This window comes from Meles meles, chromosome 4, assembly GCF_922984935.1.
Source record: "Meles meles chromosome 4, mMelMel3.1 paternal haplotype, whole genome shotgun sequence".
Taxonomy (NCBI): Eukaryota; Metazoa; Chordata; class Mammalia; order Carnivora; family Mustelidae; genus Meles; species Meles meles.
In genome coordinates this window covers 94,403,698-94,429,809 of record NC_060069.1, presented here as the reverse complement: position 1 = coordinate 94,429,809, position 26,112 = coordinate 94,403,698, and the positions used below count along the sequence as shown (strand labels likewise).

Genomic DNA, 26,112 nt, shown 5'->3' with positions numbered 1-26,112 from the left:
TACCATAATTTCTTTATCCTACAATTCAACAACAACAAAAAACAAACAACCTTATTTTAAAATGGGCAAAGGACATAAGTAGACATTCTCCAAAGAAGGGATACAAATAAATCATAAACACACAAAAGATATTCAACATTACTAATCTTTAGGAAATGCAAATCAAAACTGCGATGAGATACTACCTCATGTCAACTATTATGGCTACTATTATAAAAAAAATAAAAAATAATGTGTTGACAGGACAAGGAGAAATTGGAAAACCTGTGCACTGTTGGTGGGAATATAAATTGTTGTAGCCACTATGGAAAACAGGATGGAAGTTCCTTAAAAAATTAAAAATGGAATTACCATATGATTCAGCAATTCCCGCTTCTGGACATCTACCCCAAAGAATTGAAAGCTAGATCCCAAAAAGATATTTGTACACTCATCTTTATGGTAGCATTATTCACAATAGCCAAAGGTGGAAGCAATCCAAATGTCCATTACCAGATGAGTAGAAAACAAAATGTTGGATATACATACAATGGAGTATTATTCAGCCTTTAACAGGAAGGAAGTTGTGACACATGCTACATGTAGGAACCTTGAGGAACTTATGCTAAGTAAGATAAGTCAGTCACAAAAGGACAAATACTATATCATTGTATTATAGGAAGTACCTAGAGTAGTTAAGACTCATAGAGAAAGAAAATAAAATGGCGGTTGCCAGACGTTGTGGGGGAGGGGAGAATGGGACTTATTTTTTAATGGGTACAGAGTCTGAGTTTTACAAAATGAAAAAAGTTCTGGAGATGGATGGTGTTGAGGGTTGTACCACAACAGTGTGAATGTCTTTAATGCCACTGAACTGTACCCCCAAAATGGTTAAGATGGTAAATTTTATCTGTGTATTTGACCACAATTCAAAATAAAATTTTAAAAAGGTATCTTTAATGCATAACCAGAATTTGTAGTTGTTTTTATTGAAAGTGTCAGTCCAGGGACCCAGTCCATTTAAGCAGGCCATAGAATGCTGTCCGTGCATGTCATCAGTGATCCTTAGCAGTTCTTTAAAATGTAGCCCTCTTGGTCACCTGGAGGCCGTTGAGGAATTCTGTGGTCAATGGCTGTGGTCTTGCCCACACAGGCCTAGTGCCCCAGGAGTGATACTGCAAACCACTGGCTGAGACCGTTGGGACCTGGGTCAAGAGCCTGTTTTGCACAGACCAGCATTATCATAGACAGTGACGTCCCACACTGCCTCCTCTGTCAGAAACACAGCTTGTGAAATCCAACCCAGCACTTAAGCTAGGTGTTTTCTCATAAAAGAGGCCTCAAACATCAGCTCTGTAGTTAAGGCTGCAAGGGCTCTTATATTCTCAGCCAAACTATAATTTGGAAACCTATCTCTGACCAACATGTCATTGCCTCAGGAAACCCTAAATCCTTCCGATTTAAATTCTGAACTGAGAAATGCTTGGGTTGTGGTGATCCTCACTGCTAAAAGGTGGCCTTTGTGATTTGTAGCTTTAAATACCTCCCTCTGTCAGGTAGGGATTTAGTTGTCACTGGGATCCTTGTTACGACAAGAAATGTCCTTGCCATAGGCCCCTCTGTTTAGGAGACTGAGAGACCTTGACATGGTTCCAAATGTTCATGTGTTGCCCCCAGTCCCGTGGCTTCACCATGAGAAACACCTTGTTGCTAAATTTCCATGGTCTAGCTCTTTTTTTTTTTTTTAAGATTTTATTTTAAGAGAGATTGAGAGAGAGTTTAAGCACGGGAAGGGACAGAGAGAGGAGGAAAGAAGCAGACTTCCTGCTGAGCACAGAGTTCAACATGGGGCTCCATCCCAGGACCCCAAGACCATGGCCCTGAGACCATGATGTGAGCTAAAATCAAGAGTCCAACACTTAACCAACTAAGCCACCTAGGCGCCCCTGCCTGGTGTAATTCTGAGGAAACCTCTAAATCCTAATACCAGTAACAATGAATACTTAGGAGGTAATCTAACTATTATAATTTTTGCCTAGTTATACAAAGTTGGCATGGCGGTACTTCCCTATTGAAAGGACAGAACCCTAGGAGGACAAATCTGTGGGTTAGAATAGCAACATCTGTATTAGTCTGTTGGGGCTACCATAACCACAGGTTGCACGGCTTAAACAACAGAAACTCATTTCCTCACAGTTATGAAGGCCTGGAAGTCTGAGCTCAAGGTATCAGCGGGGTTGGTGACTTCTGAGGCTGCTCTTATTGGCTTGTAAATGGCTGCCTTTCCCCTGTATCTCCACGTTGTCTTCCCCCTGTACATATCTGTGTCAGATTTCCTTCTTATAAGAAAGCCAGTCCTACTGGGTTAGGACCTACCCTGAAGACCTTATTTTAACTTAGGTAGCTCTTTGAAGACCCTGTTTCCAAATACAGTCACATTCTGAGGTACTGGGGGTTAGGACTTCAACGTATGAATGAGGGGGGACACAATTCAGCCCCCAATGACAGAGAAAGATGAGCTGCAGTTTATCTCATCTCATCACAAAGCTTGGTGTTTCCCATTTAATTCTTCACATTGCCTTTTAAAGGGCAGTTATTTTATTTTCATGCCACTTTCTCCTTGGGGGAATTAGAAAGTTGTCTTAAAGGCGAACTGTTGAGGTAATGAACATAATGGGCATTTGGGTTACATGAAAACACAGAGAGCACGTTGTCTCCCTTGCGTGAGCACGGTTTCACCTCGCGTTCCTAGGCTTCGCTTCTGGAGTTGAAGGGGAGTGCCGCCTGCCCCTTTACCAGCCTGGAGCTCACTGACTGCAGGATGGATCTGTGGTCTCTCCGGAGACTCGGGAGGGCTCTGCCATGCAGCCATCTGCGTTCTCTCATCCTCGATTACAGCAGGTGAGGCTGGAATGTGGGCTTCCTTCAGGCCTCTGCTGCTGTTCGGCTGAGGGAGGCAAAGGCAGGGCAGTGGCCTGGTTCCTTGTGCCTCATCTGGTCATCGCTGGAAGGGGATACTCCAAAACCTCCTTAGAGCTAATGTTCCTGAGTAAATGTCAGGGTTCTCAAAAAGAGGTTTTATTCATTCATTTTTCCTTTCTCCCTCCTCCTCTCCCTCCCACCCCTCTTTCCTCCTTCCTTACTTTCCTTTTATTCATTTGTTCTGTCAACAAATATTTGTTGACGGCCTATTTGTGCAAGACACTATGCTCTTCACTAAGGAAGATACAAATACATATAAGGCAATGGCCCTGAGCAAGGAAGTCCTCAGGATAGTAGAGAGAACTATGTGGAACATGCTCTAGGTTACATGTAATGCAAGGTAGAAAGCCTTGGTGTTGGGGCGCCTGGGTGGCTCAGTGGGTTGAGCCTCTGCTTTTGGCTCAGGTCATGATCCTAGGGTCCTGGGATTGAGCCCCACATCGACTCTCTGCTCAGCTAGGAGCCTGCTTTCCCCCTTCTCTCTCTGCCTGCCTCTTTGCCTACTTGTGATCTCGGTCTGACAAATAAATAAAATAAAATCTTTAAAAAAAAAAAAAAGAAAGAAAGAAAGAAAGCCTTGGTGTCACAAAAAATGTCCATATAGATTTTAGTGGTGGTTTGGATAAGGGGAACCATGATCCCATTCAGGACAGGCCATTATTCACCAGGAGTGGAGGTGGGAGGACAGGTGTGGGGCTAGGGAAGAAAAGAGCCCAGTCTTGTGATTTGCTGCAGCAGCAGGCTGTCAGGGGAGGGTCAGGGGGTAATAATAATAATAATGATAATACCAGCTAATTGTTATCGAGTGCTAACTGGGTGCCAAGCACAGTGCACAGTTTATGTCATTGACTCTCCCAACAGCAGAGAGATATGTACCATTACGTATGAATGTAGGATGTATAATGACAGGTATGTACCATTTCTATCCCTTGACCCTGTACAGATGAGGAAAGACTCAGGGGGATTAACTGGCTTGTTCAAGGCCATTCAGCTATTAGGGATGGAGGCTGGATGTGAATCCAGCTGCCTCAATCCGAGCCCACTTCTGATCTGTGGTACTAGATTGCTGGGGGCTCTTATAGTGTGCATTCCTTAAATAATTTCAACCTGTTTATGTGATGTGGGATTAGGGATTAGGGCCCTGGTGGTGACAAGTCTATCCACAAAAACTGAGGAGAGGGACTATCTCTAGAGTTTCTCCATGTTTCTGAGACGCTTGGGGGAGCCTCAGTCAGGGTTTCCTAACACAGGACAGCAGAAGGCCAGTGTCCTGAGGATACCCAGTAGTGACTGAGGATCAGCCTGGGAGTCTCCCAGCTTCCCACACTGCACTGGGCAGAACCAGCCCCCCTGCTGAGACCCTTCTGGACTCCAGCTCCTGCACTGGACCCAGAGACCTGCACTGACAGGAAGACAGAAGGGAGAAAAAAGGAATCCGCAATGTTAGGAAACAGCTTATTTTATTCATCTGGGAGGGGCAGGAGAGGGGGAGAGGCTCCAGCAGACGTCATGCTGAGCCCAGAGCCTGATGCGGGGCTCCATCTCAGGACCCTGGGATCATGACCTGAGCTGAAGGCAGAGGCCTAACCCCCTGAGCCACCCAGCACCCCAAAACAGCTTATTTTCATTGTCAGTTGAAATCTGGCTATTGCTGAGGCACTGTGAGTGTCAGGGTTGGGTGGCCGGGAATCACCACTGAGACCTCAGCACTAGTGAAACTCTAGGTTCTTGGCCTCCGGTGACTTCCCTCTGCAGCCCACCAGGCAGGATGCCCTTCTTTCTCAAATGCAGCTGCCTCCCCACACCCACCACAGTGGCTGCCTTCTGTAACTACTTGTTGGATGAACTAGTAAATTGAAGAAGTCATTTCTGTTAATATGATGCACCTCATTTGAAAGTTCAGACACTGACATTCCAAATGCGCCAAAGATGTCCCTCTACCTCATTGTTGCTCAGTTTCCTGACCTAATGCCTGTACCCAGAGGCTGCGTGGGTGTGATGCCTGTGACTGCTCTTTGCAAAGTGGAAAGACTAGGTGAGAAGGTGAGGGGCAGGACAGGGCCAGGAAGGAGGGCCAAGAGATTGAATTTTCCCAGACCCTGCTCTCTCCTTACACAGCCTCCTGCTGCTGGGGTCTTCCCAGACCCCTTCATCCCTGCCAGCGAGGCAATCTTTCCTGTCTTCCGGATCCAGATCTCGCTCTCTATCTGCTCCCTTGAATGCGTACTTCAAACCGTGCCCTGCTCCCTTTCCCCGGGAAGCAGATTCTGGGTTCCCCTTCCTCCACATGCATGCTACCCCTGCCCCCAGTCACCCAGCTCACCCCCTTAGCCCCGGCCATGGAAACCCAAAGTAAAGATCCCATAAAATCTGTTCTGCCGGGGCAGCTGGGTGGCCCAGTGGGTTAAGCCTCTGCCTTTGGCTCAGGTCATGATCTCAGGGTCCTGGGATCGAGCCCCACATGGGCTGTCTGCTTAGCGGGGAGCCTGCTTCCTCCTATCTCTCTGCCTGCCTCTCTGCCTACTTGTGATCTCTGTCTGTCAAATAAATAAAAATCTTTAAAAAATAAAATCTGTTCTGCCGTAGGGAGTCCCTTAAAATGAATTACCCAACAGGTGACATGGGTTTTATAAAAGTCACTTATTTGTTGCCATCATTTCTTTCTAGATTTGGAAAGGAAGAAGTTGAGAGTCTTTTCGCAGGCCTGGAGAACAACCAGAGGCTTCAAGCCCTCAGTCTGCGCTACTGTGGTCTGGGGCCACAGAGCGGACCCCGGCTGGGTACTATCATATACCAGACAGCCATCAGGTGAGACGCACCCCTGTCGCCTTCCACCTTCTGTCTTCAGTTACCTAACCAGCTTGGTTACGAAATCCGCTAATCCACCAATTCCCCCCAGCTTCTTCTCACAATGTTTGTAGCCTTCTTTTTCTACCCTCCAGTTATTTTTGTTTTCTTTTTCTTAATGATAAGAGAAAGATCCTTTAGTTACACTTGAGAATCAAAGGTATTGTGCTATAAGCATGTTTTGGGCCCTCTGACATGGTCCCTAGGTCTGTTTTTTACAATGGGGTCTACTATCTATTATGATTATTTACTATTTTATAACTAGGTCTAGTATTTTATGAGGTGAAGACCTCAAAGTCACATTTGCAGAGGTAAAAATAACATCAAATGACCAGTGTATTTCACCCCTCCCCAGTGAGCTGCACCTCGACGGCAATTTCTTACAATGTTCCGGAGCTCTGGCTCTCCTCAGACCCATCTCAGAATATGCAGAGATGCAGGGGAGAGAGCAGCCGGCCACAGCCCCACCAGACCCTGGGAGTCGCCCTCATCAGTTGCAGGGTGAGTGCTGGGGACCTGGACCCTCCACTCTTTGGGCCTACCTAAAAGAAGGAAACTGCTTTGCAATTAAAAGTGACCTTCCTGGGGCACCTGGGTGGCTCAGTGGGTTAAGCCTCTGCCTTCAGCTCAGGTCATGGTCTCAGGGTCCTGGGATCAAGCCCCACATCGGGCTCTCTGCTCAGCGGGGAGCCCGCTTCCCCTCTCACTCTCTGCCTACTTGTGATCTCTGTCTGTCAAATAAATAAATAAAATCTTAAAAAAAAAAAAGTGACCTTCCTAGGGGCTCCTGGGTGGCTCAGTGGGTTAAAACCTCTGCCTTCGGCTCAGGTCATGACCCCAGGGTCCTGGGATCGAGCCCCAAGTCAGGCTCTCTGCTCAGCAGGGAGTCTGCTTCTCTGCCTGCCTCTCTGCCGACTTGTAATCTCTGTCAAATAATAAATAAAATCTTTAAAAAAAAAAGGGACCTTCCTAGTGGTCAGTGGAAATTCTTCTTCCTGAGTCTGAATGAGAGCAGAATAATGGGCCCCCAACAATGTCTTTGTCCTAATCCTCGGAACTGGTGATTATGTTACCTCACGTGGCAGAAGGGACCGTGCAGATATGATAACATTAAGGGCCTTGAGATGGGGGTTTACCCTGGATTCTCTGGGCGGGTCCAGTGTCATCACAGCGTCTTTGCGAAGAGACTTTTGCAAGAGATGTGACCGTGGAAGGAAAGGCTGGAGTGATGGGAGGAAGGGGCCAGCAGCCCGCCAAGGAGTGTAGGTGGAAAGGGCAGGGCAAGGAATTCTTCCCCAGAGCCACTAAAAGACACACAGTCCACCAAGGCCTTGACTGCGAGACTCATGTTGGACTTGGGACCTCCAGATCTGTAAGGTCATAGACTTGTACTGTTTTAAGCCACTTAAGTGTATGGTCATTTGTTCTAGCTGCCGTGGGGAACTAGCATGACATGTTAATCACAACTCTTTGGTTCAGAGTGAGAGCCACCCAGGTAGAATTCAAGGTAAACAGGGGCTTATTGGCTCACATAACTGAGATGTCCACAGCTGTCTTCAGAGATAGCTGAACTGAGGGGCTCATACGATGTCATCAGGAGACCCCAAGTTTGCTGCTTTTGACTCAACCTCCCTTCCGAGTGTGGGCCTTCTATCCCAGTGTGATCAGCCTTTCTCTAGGCAGGAAAGAGCAGTTGATACATCTGCCAGCTGTCCCAGGGCTCTAACATCATGACTTATTATCAGCCAGAAAGTGTGAGCCTCTGTCTCCCAGTGACTGTGGGTCACATCCCCCAGGGAAGCTCTCGCTGGCCCTCCCTGGGTCACATACATACCTCGGAGCAGTCCCTACAGCACAGGGTGTGCTAAGGTGTAATTGGCCAGGACTGATCACATAGCCACCGGGGAGAGAAGGGGAGCATTCTCTTGGGCAACCAAACCAGAACCCTGCGATTTGCCAGGGAGCGGAACGGCGGTCCGTCCAAGAAGCAGGCCGATGAGGACAGATACAGGACAGGTGCTTACTCCCTTATAGAAGCCTGGTCATTTCTTTTAATACATCCCTAATACACATGTTCATGACCCATTTGAAAGCTGACTACTTTGAATCATTGTTAACAGAAACTAGCAAGTGGCTAACAGCACAGACTTAGAATCAGGTCTGGGTTCAAATCCTACCCCAGCTGTGCATTAGTTTGGGCAAATTATCAAACTGATCTAACTTTAGCTTCTTCAGCTACGAAATAAACATAACTACCTCAGAGTGTTCAGTGAGGAGGAAGTGGTGTAATGTGATGTGGCTAGCATGAAGCCTGGCATGCAGTAAGTACTTGAGGGACACTAATTATCATCGTTACTGTCATTATTATCATAACAACCTTTTTCCGGGAGAGTAAACTTGAGGCATGTTGGTGAACACAGTCGGTCTACTTGCTGGAAAAAAATGAAAATAAAGAGCTCGAGGCTAATGTGCAGCATGGGGACCACTGTTAAATATACTGTGCTGTCTATTTGGAAGTTGCATTAGCACGCCTGGCTGGCTCAGTCGGTGGAGCATGCGACTCTTTATCTCAGGGGTTGTAAGTTCGAGCCCTACGTTGGGTGGAGGGATTACTTAAAAAATAAAATCTTAAAAAGAACAAGTTGCCAAGTCAGTAGATCTTAAAAGGTCTTATCATAAGAAACAAAATTTGTGACCATGTGTTGTGATAGGCGTTAACTAGCCGTGGTGAACATTTCACAATATATACAAATATCAAGTCATTATGTCATATACCTGAAAATAATAGAATGTTACATGTTAATTTTATCTCAATTAAAAGGATTCCCTGGGGCGCCTGGGTGGCTCAGTGGATTAAGCCGCTGCCTTCAGCTCAGGTCATGATCTCAGGGTCCTGGGATCGAGCCCCGCATCGGGCTCTCTGCTCCGTGGGGAGCCTGCTTCCTCCTCTCTCTCTGCCTGCCTCTCTGCCTACTTGTGATCTCTCTCTCTGTCAAATGAATAAATAAAATCTTAAAAAAAAAAAAAAAGGATTCCCTGACTTGCACTATTAAAAAAAAGAGCTGAAGTCAAGGCTACTTTGTGGAAGTGAGTACAAAGAACTTAGAACTATGGGAGATTCATAAATACAATAGTTATCCTCCCTCCAGGAACTTTCCTGGTATCAGAATTCTATAGGTTATTTGTTTAATTTGACATTTCAGTCAACCCAATAAATACACAAAAGGAAGCTGGAAAGCAATGTTTGCCATCCAAATATGACTTTCCCTCTGCTATTTTTACAAGACTGGCGCCAGGGTCCTATTTATGAGGTCCTATTTTGTAATTTCAGTACTGAAATAACCAAGTAAATCTGTGTCTTTTAAGAAAAACAATTGAATGTGTGTGCACACACACATACTCTCTTTCTCAAATAAATATATCTTAAAAAAAAAAAAAAAAAGAAAAAGAATTGGCAATATAAAAGCACTGTCTCAAGGGATTGGTATGGGGCAGACAGGCCCAGGTGTGAGGTGTGGGATTGGAAAGGCAAAGAAGGGACAGGGCATGGGGAGGAAACGTGGAGGTCTCCTAGCCTGGTTGTTCTATCTAGGGGGCTTCTGCCCAAAGGAGCATGAAGCCTTGATTTGAAGGGTTCTGGATTTGTTTTCCCAGAGAGCCAAACAAGCGAGAGGCAGAGCTGACCTCCGGGAGCGCCTGCCCTGTCATCCTTTACTACAGCCCGGAACAGGGTGGAATCTGCCCCAGATAGGCTGGGCCCTGTGGTCAGTGGTCAGTTGGCAGAACCTCTGTGAAGTTCTCTCATTATTTATTCGCTCGAACCTTGATTTTTAGGGAGGTCAGCTGGTACATTTTAGCTCTTCTGCGTCCTTTTGGGTAACTGTATTCGTCTGCGCTGGCTACCGTAACAAAATAACACGGGCTGGGCGGCTTAAACAGATTCATTTTTGCGCGGTTTTGGGAGCCCCAAGCTCCAGATCAGGGTGCCTGCGGCGTCTGTTCCTGGTGAGAGCTCTCTCCCTGGCCTGCAGAGGGCGCCCTCGTGCTGTTCACGTGGCCTTTCCCAGATGTGTGTCGGCAGAGGGCGAGCGGGGCAGAGCTTTCTAGCGTCTCTCCAGTTAGAGCACTAACCCTATCTGATCAGGGTCCTACCCTTATGACCTCATTTAACCTTCATAACTTCTTTAGGGGCCCCATCTCTAACTGTGGCCACACTGGGGACCCAACATAGGGATGTTTGGGGACTACAAACACGTAGTCCATACCAGTAACGTCCATACCTGCCCAGCGTAAAAGTACTTCGTATTTCGGAGCTGGATGGATAGACCTCTGCTCAGACACATTTCGTTTTCCCATCTTGATTTCACTTCTTAGCCAGGGGGAGAGTCATAAATGAAAAAGAGAAGCACAGGAGGCAAAATAATAATAATAATAATAATAATGGAATATTTCTAGCCCTCTTCTGGTCACAGGTGAGTCTTGAACAGCCCCGCCATCCCCAAAATGTGACTCTTGCGCCGAGGAATTTGACCCGCCATCCACACCAATCTGTGCTCAGCCTGCCCGACCCCAGGACCAAGCCTGGTCCCTGTCCTTTGCAGCTCTTGTCATGAAGCAGGGGTACTAGAGACCGAATATTGTGTCCCGCCCCCAGTTCATATGTTGAAGTTCTAATCCCCAAGGTGATGGTTTAGGAGGCGGGGCCTTTGGAAGTCATTAGGTGACGAGGGCAGAGCTCTTCTCAACAGGATTAGTGCTCTCATAAAAGAGAGCCCAGAGAGCTCCCTAACCTTTCTGCCACGTGAGGTCATGACAGGAAGATGGCCAGTTGTGAATCAGGAAGAGGTTCTCACTGCACTCCAGATCCTCGAACTTCCCTAGAGCTGTGAGGAATGAATGTTTGTTGTTCAGAAGCCAACTCGCCTATGGTATTCTGTTCTAGCACTAAGACACAGAGTATGTGAAAACCGAGGTGGAGGGGGATGTGTTCGAGGAGGTGTGGATTGTTTTAAAGAAATGTCCAGATTCTGAACTTTCATAAGGACCCAGTACTCCTGGTTAATATCCTGGGTCACAATCATTCTACTTTGCAAAAGAAAGGGACGCTTCTTTTCACATGCAGTATCAGAGCAGACATTGTCTTCCCTCGGGTACAAAAATGGAGACAATTCAAAATATTAGTAGAAGTGTTAAAGAAAAGGAATGACTCTGATGACTCAGTGACATGCCAGTTTTTAACTATCATGGGGCTTCCGATTTTTGGTTTTAAGAAAATTAAAAGAGGGTTTAATTGAATTATCAACTGATGGATCCTTCTAAATCTTTTTTATTTTGATCCGCCACTGTGTGATTTAAAAAAAATTTTTTTTAAAGATTTTATTTATTTATTTGACAGATATCACAAGTAGGCAGAGAGGCAGGCAGAGAGAGAGGGGAGAAGCAGGCTTCCCAATGAGCAGAGAGCCCGACTCGGGACTCAATCCCAGGACCCTAGGATCATAACCTGAGCTGAAGGCAAAGGCTTAACCCACTGAGCCACCCAGGCACCCCACCACAATGTGATTTTTAGCCTATCACACAGGAATTCAAAGAATTTAATCATACCACTGTGATAAAACTCCTTCTAGGAGTTTTGAATTTTAGATGATTATTATAAGTACGTTTCATGCAGTGTTTGGGATATACTTAACTAATTATTCTTTGTTTACTTGATATTTAAATTCAGCTTGGTGTCCTGTATATGTGGGGGACAAGGCGGGCCAAGTTTGACAACCCTATTCTATCCCCATCTGTATGAACGAGATTTCTCAGCACTCAGAACTGTAACAGAGGAGAGCACGCGAGGCAGAGGGAACAGCCCGCACCAAGGACCCAAGGCCTTATCCACAAGCTGCAGCAGGGTACCTGGGCGCTAATAGGGATAAGGGCTCTAGGGCTTGTTAGCAATGAAGGAGCAGGAGTTAGGACTTATTTAGGTTTGAGAAGGACCCCTCGATCTGTGTAGCAAACAGACTGGGTGGGGGTGGCAGGCAGGGAGGCCCATTGGGAGGCTCTTGTCATCCAGCGGGAGGTAGATGGTGGGAGGTGAGAGGGGTCTACCCAAGTGGCAGGGGAAGTCAAGATCCACATCTGTCCCATTTCCTGTTGCTTGGGATATGGGGCACACAAGAAAGGAAAGAAAAGGAAAGGTCTAGAATGACTCTAGAATAACATACTAAGATTTTTTAAAAATATGCCAAAAATGTGTCTGCTACATTCTTACAAATCCAAGAGATCTGAAGCCTTTTTATAGAGGGCAGCTGTGGAATGCAGAGCATTTACATGAGGCCTTTAGGACGAAACTTGGGGATTACTTGGTTGCATGTTCTCCTTAAGCCTTTGAAGAGAGAACAACATGAAAAAGACAGGACTGAACGGAAGGGGATTTGACAATCGGTCGGTCGGATAATCCTCTTATGAGAAACATCTCTGTCCAAGTGTACATAAACTGAAGGAAATAATCAAGAGTGAAATGCGTAAAAACCCATTCATACAACTTTGAACAGGCTTTCCCCACCCCCACCCCCATCTTTTTCTTTTCCACACAGCCAAACAGAGGGGCAGTTCAGCTTTGAACCAGATTACAGAGTCGCCTGGAACTCTAACACAGAAAACTACTTCAGGGAAGGAGAGGAGGAAAAAAGGTATGTGGGTGTTGCTTCAACTATCCCTTCGTCTTCCTTCATCTGTAAATCCCTTCCACCTTTCATGGGCTGTTAGTTCCCGCTACTACAGTAACTACCCCAAACAGAAAAACTCCTATGGAGAGAAAGAAGACCCGGTGTCTTATGGTTTCCTATAAACCAAACACAGAGCACCTTAGCCGTATTCCAGGGGGATTTGTCTTCGGCACATTCAGCAAGCCAAAATCGATTCTGGGGTGTGGGCTGGTTTGGGAATGTCTCTGCTTTAAAGAGCCAGCTGGACCTACTAAATTCCGTTTGGAGACTTCTCTCCTACCCTCACTGCTCAGAATCAGAAACAGAGTCTGTCAGAGGCAGATTTTATTTATTTATTTGTCAGAGAGAGAGAGACAGAGAGAGAAAGATCACAAGTAGGCAGAGGCAGAGGGAGAAGCAGGCTCCCTGCCGAGCAAGGAGCCCGATATGGGACTCGATCCCAGGACGCTGGGATCATGACCCGAGCTGAAGGCAGCCACTTAACCAACTGAGCCACCCAGGCGTCAGTCAAAATAAATTTATATATATTAAAGATAATATATCTTTAATTTATGTACCTACTCTCTACCCCCAACGTGAGGCTCGAACTCATGACCCTGAGATCCAGAGTTGCATGCTCCTCTGACTGAGCCAGCCCGGTGCCCTGAGAAGCCCTTCAAGTCTTAAAGGTTCACAGCAAAGTGGTCAGAAGCTGTGCCCATGTCTCAGCATCCTAGTCGGCAAACTGAGGAACTCTCACTCACAGCTCCCTAAATCTCACTCCAGATGTCACGTGCTGAGGTTATAAAGATAGAGCACTAGATGATCATTAGCTGTGTCATGAGCATAGTCTTTGGCAAACTCTCTTTAGAGGGTTTAGGCTAACCTAAATTGGTGTTGTTTTGTTTTAATCCATTTTATTTATTTTTTTCCCTACAACTTGTGTGTGGAAGGTAAGAGGCCCTCGTGATGTAGCTCTTTACCCTTTGCCTTTTTCTTCCTCAATTTCAATCTGTTTTCGTGTGGTGTGGTCTTTTTCCTGCCCTTCAATTAACCTTGTCTCTCTGAATTAGAGAAATACAGATTCCTGTGAGCTAAAAAGCCAACTGAAAATGTAAAGGGAGACAATTTATCAGGCCTGACTCTGTTGCCTGGAATCAATACAGTCTTTCCACTGGATAGTGCTAGCAGATTTTGGAAAATCTACCAAAAGAGGAAAAAAGGAAAAGAAGAACCAGTTTAGGTTATCATTGGTTTTAGACAGTTACGGTTTGGGGATATTGTCAACCAAAAATCCTTTCAGAGGAGTCGGTAGGGATTCCTGTGGGGTTAAGGATGGTCAGTGTCTCCAAGGCAGATGGCCGTCCCAGGGACAGTCCTTATAATGGGCCAGATGACACCTGAGGGCCGAGGACTGCTGGGTCACTAATTGTGACTCTGCATCTAGACCTAACAGCAAGTGGTTAACTAGGACAAACGCTGAATGTGTGCGTCCCTCTGTGTGGTTAACCTGACATTGCAAGAAGCCCAAAAGGGCCAAATCTGTCTGGGAGCTTCAAGGCTTCTCAAGGCTAGAGAAAAGCTCTGGACACTTCTATCTGTTGAGTCTCCCTGATTTAAAAAAAAGTTTTAAATTAATGAATGACAAAGAAGGCTAAAGAAATTGGGTAATACTTTAAAGTCTTTATGTTTTGTTTTTAATGATTTTATTTATTTATTTGACAGACAGAGATCCCAAGTAGGCAGAGAGGCAGGCAGAGAGAGAAGAGAAAGCAGGCTCCCTGCAGAGCAGAGAGCCTGATAAGGGGCTCGATCCCAGGACCCTGGGATCATGACCTGAGCCGAAGGCAGAAGCTTTAACCCACTGGAGCCATCCAGGTGCCCCTAAAGTCTTTATGTTTAAGAAGCTAACGCTTCTCATACATATAAAAACACAGAATGCATGTGTAACTTCAGTAGGCAATGACAGAGTCTGAATGTAGTCATGAATGACCCCACGTGTGTGCCACCCCCCACCCCAAACCTCCAAACTCCCACGCCCCCGTGTAGGCCCTGGAGGAGTTAAACCCCCATGGAAGGTAGGTAGTTGAGGGAAAAGTCAAAAAGAGAACAATACAACTGTTCATCCTTCAGCTTTTAAATAAGAGCCATGTTGAGGGCCAGGTCACAATAATACCTTTCAGCTGTTAAACCCTGGCACAAAATCATCAGACTTGCCTCTTTTGACCTTAAACAACAGAAATACATTGTGTCATAGTCCTGGACCCTGGAAGTCAAGATCAAGATGTTGGCAGGGCTGGTTCCTTCTGGAGGTTCGGAGGGACAGTCTGTTCCTTGCCTCTCTCCTAGCTTCTGGTGGTTTGCTGGCAATCTGGTGTTTCCTGGCTTACAGATTCATCACCCTGACCTTTGCCTTCATGTTCCCAGGCGTTCTCCCTGTGTGTGTCTGTGTCCAATTTTGCCCTTTTTATAAGGACATCAGTCATACTGGATCAGGGGCCTAGTCTAATCCAGTATGACCTCATCTTAACTAATCACATGTACCATGACCTTATTTCCAAATAAGGTCACATTCGGAGGGCGTGAGAGTCAGGACTTCAGCACAGGAATTTTGGGAGGGAACACGACTGAACTCATAACAAGGGGGCCCAGAATGTAGTTTATAAACAGGAAGCACACCTAGGAAAATAAATAGCCACACAAGGCACCATCTGCCAACGGCCAAACATGGACCCTAGATTCTGAGAAAGGCATTCTTACCCCCGGGATGGAACTGGGAATGGAACTAGAATGAGCTTTAAATGGATGTATGGAAAGAAAGGACTTATAGATGGAAGGATTTAAGAGGGGAGAGAGGGTTTAACAATGCAAGCCCATAAGCCTACAAAGTTTAGCTGGAACCAGAGGATGTAGGAGGGTAAGCCTGGCAAAAAGGGTGGGTCACATTGAGGAAGACTTTGCAAGTCAGGCAAGAGTTGGCACTTAATCCAATAGACAGGGGGATCCGTTGAAGTCGTCTGTCTCCCCAGGATCCTGTGCTTGGAGTCAATAGGAAAAGCCTGCATCTAATACACATTTATCTTATAGCTTATTGTCAGAGCAGACCATTTTCATGCTTTCCAGAATTCATAAATCAGGTAAAACAAACAAATGAAAAAAAAAAAAAAAAACCCAGCTTCCCATACTAGATAATTACTTTCACCGTCATAAGGTGTTTGGTTGTGGGGTGAGTCTGGTCTTTGGTAGAAGAGTTCTACTTGTTTCAAATAGTCAGATTGAGCTGATTCATATCAATCTCTTGGGGGTGGAGTCCAGATGGTTTCCATTTGGTCCCAATTGGAAACAGTCAAACTATTTTTATGCTTGTCCCTTTGTGGACAGGAGGCTTTGGCCTGATGTTTGGAAAGTTCAACTCATTATACTGTATGATTCAAAACCCCCATTCAGAAGCCTGACACCCTTTATTATTCCTCCTCAAATGTATAATTACAAGAACCTGACAATTTTACATTTAGCAGCCAGTTTAAATGGATAGAAGAGGAGAAATATTCCATCTCTATGCCTGCAGATTTAGACATCTGTTTGTCCCAGGCTGTCCTGCCTCCAAGCAGCACTGAACATGAAGATGCATGAGGTGGGTGGTTCTCAGACCGAGCAGCAGCAGAAACACCCAGAAGGCTTATTACAATGCAGACTACTAGGCCCTGCACCACAGACTGCTGGATCTGTCAGCAGAAGTGAGGCTGGAAAGCTTACATTTCTATCAAGTCTCCTAGGGATGTTGATGCTATTAGCCCAGAGTCCACACTTTGAGAACCACTGCTTTAGAATTGAAAGAAAATCACAGGGTGCCTGGGTGGCTCAGTGGGTTAAAGCCTCTGCCTTCGGCTCAGGTCATGATCCCGGGTCCTGGGATTGAGCCCCGCATCGGGCTCTCTGCTCAGCAGGGAGCCTGCTTCCTCCTCTCTCTGCCTGCCTTTCTGCCTACTTGTGATTTCCCTCTCTGTCAAATAAATAAATAAAATCTTTAAAAAAAAAGTATTGAAAGAAAATCAGATTACCTACTCGTGTTTGATTTTACTCAGTGAAGAAAATCATAGGGCAGAGTGAGGCTCCCAGATGCCTCTTCTCTGCCAGGGAGACCACAGAACAGAGGGGGCCCAGGCCCCTTTCTGCCTCCAGCTTCTTTGTCTCATCCAGATCCAGTCTGACCCATGTCTGAGCCCCACGGCTCTGCACCAGCAGTCTGTGGGAACCGACCCTGGCCCTGGCGAGTGATTAACACTCGAGAGAGTGATGTCTGGCCTGGCCTATGCCCGTTCACAAGCCTGTCAGGTCCATGAAGAGCCTGAAGATGGCTTGCCACTGGAGGTCACTGAGAGGTCGTCAGGAATAGTCATCTGCAGAGAAGATAGCTTCCTTGAGCCCCATTCAGCCAGTCCTGCCATGTCACCTCTAGGCCCCAAAAGTTCCCAAAGGATTCAGCAAGGACTCAGACATGTCCTGTCAGCTGGGCCTACTCTGTTTCCTAGCCCAAACGCCATGCCATACTTCCTAGGATTGTCTTAATTCTCAAGGATTTAGGACTGGGAGGGCCAGTATGTGACTTAGACATACCCTGGGAACAAGATGCAGCCATAAAATGGTCAGTCCACAAGCCTGGGATAAATCAGACCTTTGCTACAGTACCAGTGCCTCCCAAGTGCCAAATTCACTTTCCCAAATAAGGCATTAATTGTTTATAACATAGCCATGGTCCATAGGAATACTATGGCATTAAGGAATGCAAGGGTCCAGTTCAAAAGACAAGATGTAATCTTCAAAACTTTATCAGTTCCAAGTCAGGAAGTTACCGATTATAATCCTGAGAGTATTTTACTTGGGAATTTTATCCTGGAGTGATAGCCAAACAGTGGAAACCTTTGTGGACAGGTTCCAAGGTCCAAGGTGTGAATCATCCAATGCTAATTACACTTCCCTTCCTTAAGTCCTGCAATCAAGCTAACAGAGTTTCTGTTCTGGTTTATAAATGTAATTATACAGGAAATCACACATGTTTATAAATGTAATTATACAGGAAATCACACATGTTCCTTGTTGATGGAAAGAAGCTATTTTGAACAAATGTTTTTATTTTTGAGTATTTATTTGAGAGAGAGCGCATGTGTGCAAGCGTGAGCAGTGGGGAGGGGCGGAAGGAGAGGGAGAAGCAGACTCCCCACTGGGCAGAGAGCTGGAGGGCTCCATCCCAGGACTCTGGGATCATGACCCGAGCCGAAGGCAGATGCTTAACCGACTGAGCCACCCAGGCGCCCTGATAAAGATTTTTTAAAAACCAGCCTTATGGGGCACCTGGGTGGCTCAGTGGTTAAAGCCTCTGCCTTCGGCTCAGGTCATGATCTCAGGGTCCTGGGATCGAGCCCCGCATCAGGCTCTCTGCTTGGCGGGGAGCCTGCATCCCCCTCTCTCTCTGCCTGCTTCTCTGCCTACTTGTGATCTTTGTCTATCAAATAAATAAATAAAATCTTTTAAAAAAAATTAAAAAAATAAAAATAAATAAAAATAAAAACCAGCCTTATTAAGAAGGTCCTACCACAGTTGAACATTTAAGTAATCCTTAGGCAAAATAAGCTGATGTCCAACAGAATGTGTGATTCCCACCTGTTTTGTGTTCCCAGGACAGGCCAGAAAGTGAGGGAAAAGAGGAGGAGCCTCCCCAGGGGAACCTTTGGTTCCACAAAAATTTACACTCGAACTTTGAGTGCTGGCCCACACAGGAAATAGAGCTCTCTCTGGAAGGACTGAGAAGAGGTTCCTCAGCTGAGAAAGGGAGGGCTTTCTAGGCAAAGGGGAACACATGAGCAAAGGCTTAGGGACTGCAAGTTCCCAGAGTGTTCAGTGGGGGGGAGTTTGACATTCACTGCAGAGTGGTCGCTGGGAGAGAGGCAGAGGTGTACCTGAAAAGGCCAGGGGACCCACATGGCCCAAACCCATGAATGCTGTTGAGTTAGGCTTTCACCTGTGCGCAAAGTGGGAGCCATGATTCCTCTGAAGCAAGACAGTGACATGATGAGAATGGGATTTTTGAAAAGAACCTTGGACAGCATTGCAGAATGTGTCTTAGCAAGAGGGACATCTGGATGATGGGAGACCCGTGTGGAGGCTACTACAGTAGCTCAGACAAGAGAAGAGAAAAGGCAGAATGCAGAGGGCAGTGATAGAAAGATAGTTCAAGTCCAGCTATATTTAAGGAGGGAAATTTGACAGGTCCAGATAGCCAGTTTAGTGAGGGTAGCAAGAAAGATCCTGAAGTTAGGGACCGTTGGCGGATCTTGGCAACGAATCAAAGAGAAAATGGGAAGAAACACAAGGTTGGGCGAATCCCCATGGATCTGTGGAGTGGCTTCTGTGGGAGGTGTACAGTTGTCAGAAACATGTATCCGATCCTCGGGAGGCAGTGGCTGAAGGGGAGAGAGCTTACACAAGCAGGTTCTTTCCCAGCGTGCTCTCATTCCAGTGTTTCAGTGACTTACAATATCCAGAAACGAAGCTGAAGATAGACAATGATATTTATTGTGTACTAAGTTCCTCCACAACCATTATTTTACCACGCTTCCTGGTGGATCTTCGTAGTGCATCTAGGAAAGGAGTCTTACGCTCTCTATTACAGCACTGTGGAAGTTTGGGTTCAGAGAAGTTCAATGACTTTCTGGGGAACCAAACAGCATTTTTTAGAGAGAGGTTTTACACCCAGAGATTCTGCTTTCTCTACACCATCTTGCCTCTTAGGCACAACTTGTGTTGCTAGGCCACCACAAAGTCCTTGGAGACAGAGGCGGGTAAAGTGAAAGTAGTCACTGTCGGGGTGCCTGGGGGACTCAGTCAGTTAAGCGTAGGCCTCTTGATTTGGGCTCAGGACCTGATCTCCGGGTTGTGAGATAGATCGACACGCTGGGCTCTGGGTGTGGAGACCACTTAAGCTTCTCTCTGCCTCTCCCCCTGTGTCTCTCCCCATCTCTTAAAAGAAAAAAACAAAAGTAGACATTGTCAGTGAGCTTGTTTTTGTTTTGAAGAAATGTGATTAGGTAGAAATAGGTTGGTGTGACTACAGCTGGGGTGGGTCGAGTATTACCAGGGCCCGAGCATGGACTCACCCTTACTCTGAGAAATTTGTTTTCCATTCAGAGAAAAGAATTTGGTTCTGTTTGTATTTTGGCTGAAGGTCCAAAGCAGGAAGTCCCTGTACTAAGCAGCATCAGTCTTCCTAGCGCCCAGCGGGGCGCTGTGACTTGCTGAATTCTGCAGGATGGTTTGGACTTGCACTTTCCAAGCTGGTTATTTTTCGTGGGCAGAGATGACGTTGCAACCTTACTTAACCACCCACTGGGGGCAGATTTGGGTGGTGTCTCCCCGTGGGGATGCAAGTGGTACCAGGTCAGTCACAGACCCGCAAGCTCCCTTTGTCTCCAATGGCACATGTTTGTGCCGTGTGGGCTAAGTTGGTGGGGTGGCAGGGGTAGACTGGCAAAAACCCTGTCCTCTTTGCAAACCTTGGCCACTGCCTGGGAATTTGGCCTTTGGCCTTGGCCCCACTGGCCTCATGTTCTATCACCTTTGCTTTCTGGCAGAAAGGGGGACAAAAGGAAATGAGTGCCATGTGCAATCAGATCCACATCATTAATCATTCTGAGCAGTAACTTTTCAAAGGCATTTATATTTGTAAAGAGATTTTGCAGATAGAAAAGACATTCTATTCGTGTTCACGAATGGTCTCAAGGCATTGTTAGGTACACTGTATATGGAAAAACAATGAACAGTGAGATAAAAGTTTCCACAAAATTCTGTACTCGATTACTCACGGATTCATTCATTTGTTCAACAGTCATTAAATACCCATAATGTGCCAGATACTGTTCTATCTATTAGCACTGTCAAATTATTCATAACAGCTGTCTTTTGCCATCATGCCCACGCCTGGATGTAAGGACAAATACATTTGGACAAGTTAGGTTTATTCCCAGTGAAACTAAATGATGGGCTAGTTTTCATCCCTCCTAATGTGTTTTGAAGGAAAATAAGCCCATGGGTGCCTGGCTGGCTCAGTCAGTTAAACGTCTGCCTTCGGCTCAGGTCATGATCCCAGGATTCTGGGACTGAGCCCCACATCGGGCTCCCTGCTCAACGGGAAGCCCCCTTCTCCCTCTTCTGCTCCCTCTGCTTGTGTTCTCTCTCTCTCTCTCTCTCTCTCTCTGTCAAACAAATAAATAATCTTTAAAAAAAAAAAGGGAAAATAAGTCCTGTCTATTTTATTCAACCATCCAGCAGATTAGATTTGTAACTAAAGACACGAATTGAATCTCTTTTTAAAGCATACTTAAAAAAAAAAAAAAAAAGACAACTGGAAAACTAGAATAGCCCAAAGTCTAGATTTATCACCTTTCCCTAAAAAGTGAGCTCTCTTCCATGACTTGAAAACTTATACCATTAGTTACCATTGACTTCTCTCTTCCTTGCTCTTCCTACACGCTAGTTAGCTTTCACTTCATGTCTGCTTCAGAAGGGCAGTTTTGTTTCTTCTGTTCCCTGTTGGGTTCCCAGTACCTAGGACAGTACCTGGCATAGAACAGAGCTCAGACAGACTTGTTGAATGCTGAATGAATTCAAGTACAAAAGAGTTCTGTACACCCCTTGGGATTAGGTTCTCAATCAGCCTATTTAGGCAAAACTAGCATATAGCTCAGTGATTCTTCACAATCCCTTAAACTGCCCACACAATAAACATTTAGGGATTTGGTTTCTAAGTCCCGTGCAATTTCTTGGCAGCTTTGGAACAGATCATTGTTTGTCAGTTACACCCCAGATGAAGTTGTCAGCTAGGGTTTAGGGGGTTATATTGCATACAAAGCATTTAACTTTGAATACTTGGAGGCCTTTGGGAAGCCATCTGGCTTTGGGACCAGATTCATATCTGTCATCTCACACCTACTGAGTGGATGAGCTGGCCTTTATGTCCATGGTTGTTTCTCCTTTTCCATCCCCTTCCTGTCTTTTTCTTTGCCAAACTCCTGAACTTGAGCTGGTATAAATGAAATGTGTACATATGCCATGCTGCAGCACTGACACTGAGCTATATGAAAGCTGAATAGACCAACGGGGTGAGTCACACTCCAGGACCACTGACCTCCGTAGGGAAGTCTACAAAGGCAAGCTCGTTCTTTGTCTTTCAAATTTGCCCTTCCAGAGCTCAAAAAATGTGGCAACTTCGCAGACCCTTTCAAAGAGCTGAATCCTGGATAAGGACTATCACTTCCCCAGGTTTGGTGGACAGCTCATTTATCTTCTACCGGGAAATTTCTAAAGACATTTGTTTTCTTCTTTAGCCAAAGCAAAGGCAACAATCGAAATCTTAAGTGAGATTTCCTTTCATACAAAGCAATTTGGGGCTTGCTATTCTAAAGAATAAAGTATTTTTTAAAAGGACTCCTTAAATTGTATGTATTTCCTTCACTTTATTGCGAAATGCATCTACTCACATAAGTCAAAGAAGCACAATCTTAAAAAATAAAATTAACTTAGGTGGTGGTAAATGGGGGAGATATTGTCTAAAAATAATAAAAACTATTATTTTCTTATAGGAATCAAAAAAAAAATTAAAGATTTGACTGAAGCTGGTCCTTGGTTAGTGAAGTTGTATCTGGCAGATAATGGCATAGACAGAAGAGGAAAAGAAGGAGAAAATGGCTTGTTGGAATTCACTCAAATTTTAACATGGTGAGTAAAAAAGAGGTTTTATTTGTTTGCCTTCTGAAACTAGGTGCTTGGGTTGAATCGTAGGGAAAATGACTTAACTGCAATTTAATAACAGTGCCAAGTGAGGTTTTTAACTTCGAGAGGGAAGCAGTGACCCACTGTGATCTTGGTACGTGATCTTAAGGGAAGGCCTGAGATCATAAAAATGGCATGGCACACAGTTGTACTTGAGCCACAGAGGGACTCCAAAGACCTTACTAGAAGCCCCATTTAATGAAGCTGGCAACTGAGGAAAGGCAGGAGTTATGACCTCCAGATTTTTCTTCTATGAAGTCAGCTATGCGACCTAAGGAAGAAAGGCAGTCCACTCAAGAGTCAACACTGTTTAGTTTTTTATCACAAAGTTGTTTCAAGCTACTTAGGCAGAAAGACAGAGTTTTCTCAAAAGCTGCTGGAAAACAAAATGTTTCCTTGCCATATTTATGCTGCAACCTTGGACATCTCTTTGTCCAGCTCTCCTGAATCCCACACCCAGGGTGGGTTACTTGTGGCCAAACCACAAGTAAGCATTTGCAGCTCTGTAGGAAAGCTTACTCTGTAGAGGACTCCAGGTTTTCCATCTTAGACATCAGTACTGAGAGCACCTCAGGGCAATCAAGGGCAACAGAACATAGCTCAGATTCAAGAGTTGAGAGCTTAATAAATGGCTATTTATTATTTTAGAAGAAAAAGATTCTTTTTCTAATATATTTGTTTCAGAAAGTTGGGAATTTCCAACTTGGATAGCTTGGCTGCTATTTTTATAATAGTTCTATTGATAAACTTCATTTTGTTACCCTTTTTCTATATAGCTAGATTTAGTACGTTGCTGCTGTATTATCCTTTTAGTATATTGCTAACATTTTGTTAAGGGTTTTCACATCTGTGTTCATCAGGGATATTTGTCCCTACTTTTCTTTTCTTGTAATGTATTGGGATCAAGGTGATTTGGGCCTTACAGAATGAGGTAGGAAGTGTTCCCTCCTTTTCTATTTTATGAAAGAACTTGCATAGAATTGGCATTATTTTACCTTTAAATATTTGTTAGAATTCACCAGCGAACACACCTGGATCTGGAGTTTTCTTTATGGGAAGATTTTTTAACTACAAATTCACTTTCTTTAATAGATAGAAGTCTATTCTGGTTATTTTGGGAGGGGGTGTTAAGCTTTGGTAGTTTATATCTTTCAAGCAATTTGTTCATTTTGGCTAAGTTTTCAAATTTATTGTCTTAGAGTTGTTCATAATATTTCCTTCTCATCCTTTTTCTATCTGAAGGATCTGTAGTGATGTCTCCTTTTTTGTGCTTAATATTAATAATTTGTTTTCTCTCCTTTTTCCCAATCAATATGTTAGAATTTTATCAATTTTATTGATCCTCTCAAAGAACTTGCTTTTGGTTACCTCTAATGTTTTAATTTTTTCTATTTCATTGATTTATACCCTTATTTTTATTGTTCCCTTTATTCTGTTTACCTTGGGTTTAATATGCTCTTCTCTCTCTAGTTTATTAAGGTAGAAGCTTAAGTTATTGATTTTAACTTTTTGTTTTTCTAGTGTAAATGGTTATAGTAACACTAAGCACTTTTTCATTGCATCCTGCAAATTTTGTTATGTCGTATGTTTTTTTAAAAATTTTATTTATTTATTTGTCAGAGAGAGAGAGCACAAGCAGGGGTAGCAGCAGGCAGAGGGAGAAGCAGGCTCCCTGCTGAGCAAGGAGCTGGATTCAGTACTTGATCCCAGGACCCTGGGATCATGACCTGAAGACAGCTGCTTAACCTACTGAGTCGCCTAGGTGTCCCATGATATGTTTTATTTTTATTGTTATTCAATTCAAACTATTTTCTAATTTCCCTTTTGATTTCTTTGACCTATGGGTTATTTAGAAGAGTTCTGTTTAGTTTCCACATATTTGTAAATTTTTCACATATTTTTCTCTGGTTGATTGCTAATGAAATTATGCTGTGATTAGAGAATATACTTGCTTTATGGCCCAGATTATGATCTATCTTGGTAAATGTTCCACGTGCTCTTGAAGAATGTATATTCTGGGGGCGCCTGGGTGGCTCAGTGGATTAAGCCGCTGCCTTCAGCTCAGGTCATGATCTCAGGGTCCTGGGATCGAGCCCCGCATCGGGCTCTCTACTCCGCAGGGAGCCTGCTTCCTCCTCTCTCTCTGCCTGCCTCTCTGCCTACTTGTGATCTCTGTCTGTCAAATAAATAAATAAACTCTTTTAAAAAAAATGTATATTCTGCTATATTTGGATAGAATGTTAAGAAATGTCAGTTAGGTCCAGTTGGTTGGCAGCATTGTTATGGTTTTCTATATCTTTACAAATTTTCTGTTTACTTGCTCTATCAATTATTGAAAGAGGGATAATTGTGACTTTGTATCTCCTTGCAGTTTAATCAGTTTTGCTTCATGTATTTTTTTAAAAGATTTATTTTATTTATTTTTTAGACAGAGAGTTGGGGAAGGGGAAGAGGGATAGAGAGAATCTCAAGCAGACTCCCTGAGTGTGGAACCCAACATGGGGTTCGATCCCAAGACCCCTAGATCATGACCTGAACCAAAATCAAGATCAGATACTCAACCGACTGAGCTACCTGGGTGTCCCTTGCTGTATGTATATATATATATTTTTTTTTTTTAAGTGATTTACTTTTTTTTAAAAAGATTTCATTAATTTATTTGAGAGAGAGAGCAAGTGGACACAGAGGGAGAGGGAGAAGAAGAAGCAGAGTCCCTGCTGAGCAGCGGGACCAACACAGGGCTGGATCCCAGGACCCCGGGACCATGACCTGAGCTGAAGGCAGATGCTTAATGAACTAAGCCACCCAGGCACTCCTACTTCACATATTTTTAAGATCTGTTGTTAGGTGTAAAACATTTAAGATTAAATCACTTGAAGAATTGACCCTTATTATCATTATGAAATTGCCAGTAATATTTTTCTCTTATCTCTGGTAATATTCCCATCTCTGAAATATACTTTGATGAATATTAATATAGCTACTTGAACTTTCTTTGGATTAATATTAGCATGGTGTATATGTTTCTATCCTTTTAACCTATATATATTTTTATAGTAACTTCCCTATAACTCAGTTTCCTCATTTACAAAAATGGGGATAATAATCAAAAGAATGTTATAGGGTTAAATTAGATCAGGTGTGTAACATGCTTTATACAGTGCAGAGGGCTCCAACTAGCACCTTTATACAAATTAGAAAAAGAGTCCCTCTAACTAGACAAATTAAAAGAGGCACCACCTCTGGCCATTGAGTCAGAGGAAGTAACCCTTTCTAGTCTATGCTTCAGGTCCCAGAACTTGGCAAACAGAGCATGGCAGATTTCAGCCCCACTCACACCTTTGGAGGCCCCCTTGGTGCTGGGCACAAGTGCTTATACATGTGGGTGACCCTGATCACATCTGATGCACAGTGAATGCTCCATCAAACCCTAGCTCATGCGAAACTGTGTGGTCTAGTGATTAAATCCATGGCCTCCAAAATCAGATGTAGAATTGTTGAGTTGGGAAGTTGTTCTTCAATACTCTCCCTTCTCCTACTAGAACCCCTGCTTCCTCCTGAAGCATTCCTGCTCTCACCCGTCTTATCTGAAGGAATGGGACACAGGCAGAGGGTTCCGGAAGCCGAACTAGGCAAGTTCTGATTAGATAGGCTATTTCCTCCGGAGCAAGACCTTTGAGAGGGAGAGTCTGGCAGAACCATTGAGCCCCACCCTTGAATGCTAGCTGCTGAATCAATAGACAGTGTGTACAGGGAGAATGACCTTGTATTTACTACTGAT

General features: G+C 44.6%; 1 protein-coding gene across 9 annotated transcripts in view; it reads left to right on the top strand.

Moving 5' to 3' along the window:
• The window catches only part of LOC123939609, a 47,022-nt gene that overhangs the window by 6,873 nt on the left and 14,037 nt on the right, over positions 1 to 26,112 (top strand). For all 9 annotated transcript variants that reach the window (XR_006817940.1, XM_046001331.1, XM_046001328.1 and 6 more), the window contains exons 4-8: positions 2,732 to 2,880; positions 5,629 to 5,769; positions 6,164 to 6,309; positions 12,396 to 12,491; positions 22,142 to 22,277. Coding sequence is in view for 8 of the 9 variants with exons in the window: in XM_046001331.1 (XP_045857287.1) it covers positions 2,732 to 2,880; positions 5,629 to 5,769; positions 6,164 to 6,309; positions 12,396 to 12,491; positions 22,142 to 22,277 (668 nt within the window). In the remaining variant the exon portion in view is untranslated. The remainder of the gene's footprint in view (positions 1 to 2,731; positions 2,881 to 5,628; positions 5,770 to 6,163; positions 6,310 to 12,395; positions 12,492 to 22,141; positions 22,278 to 26,112) is intronic.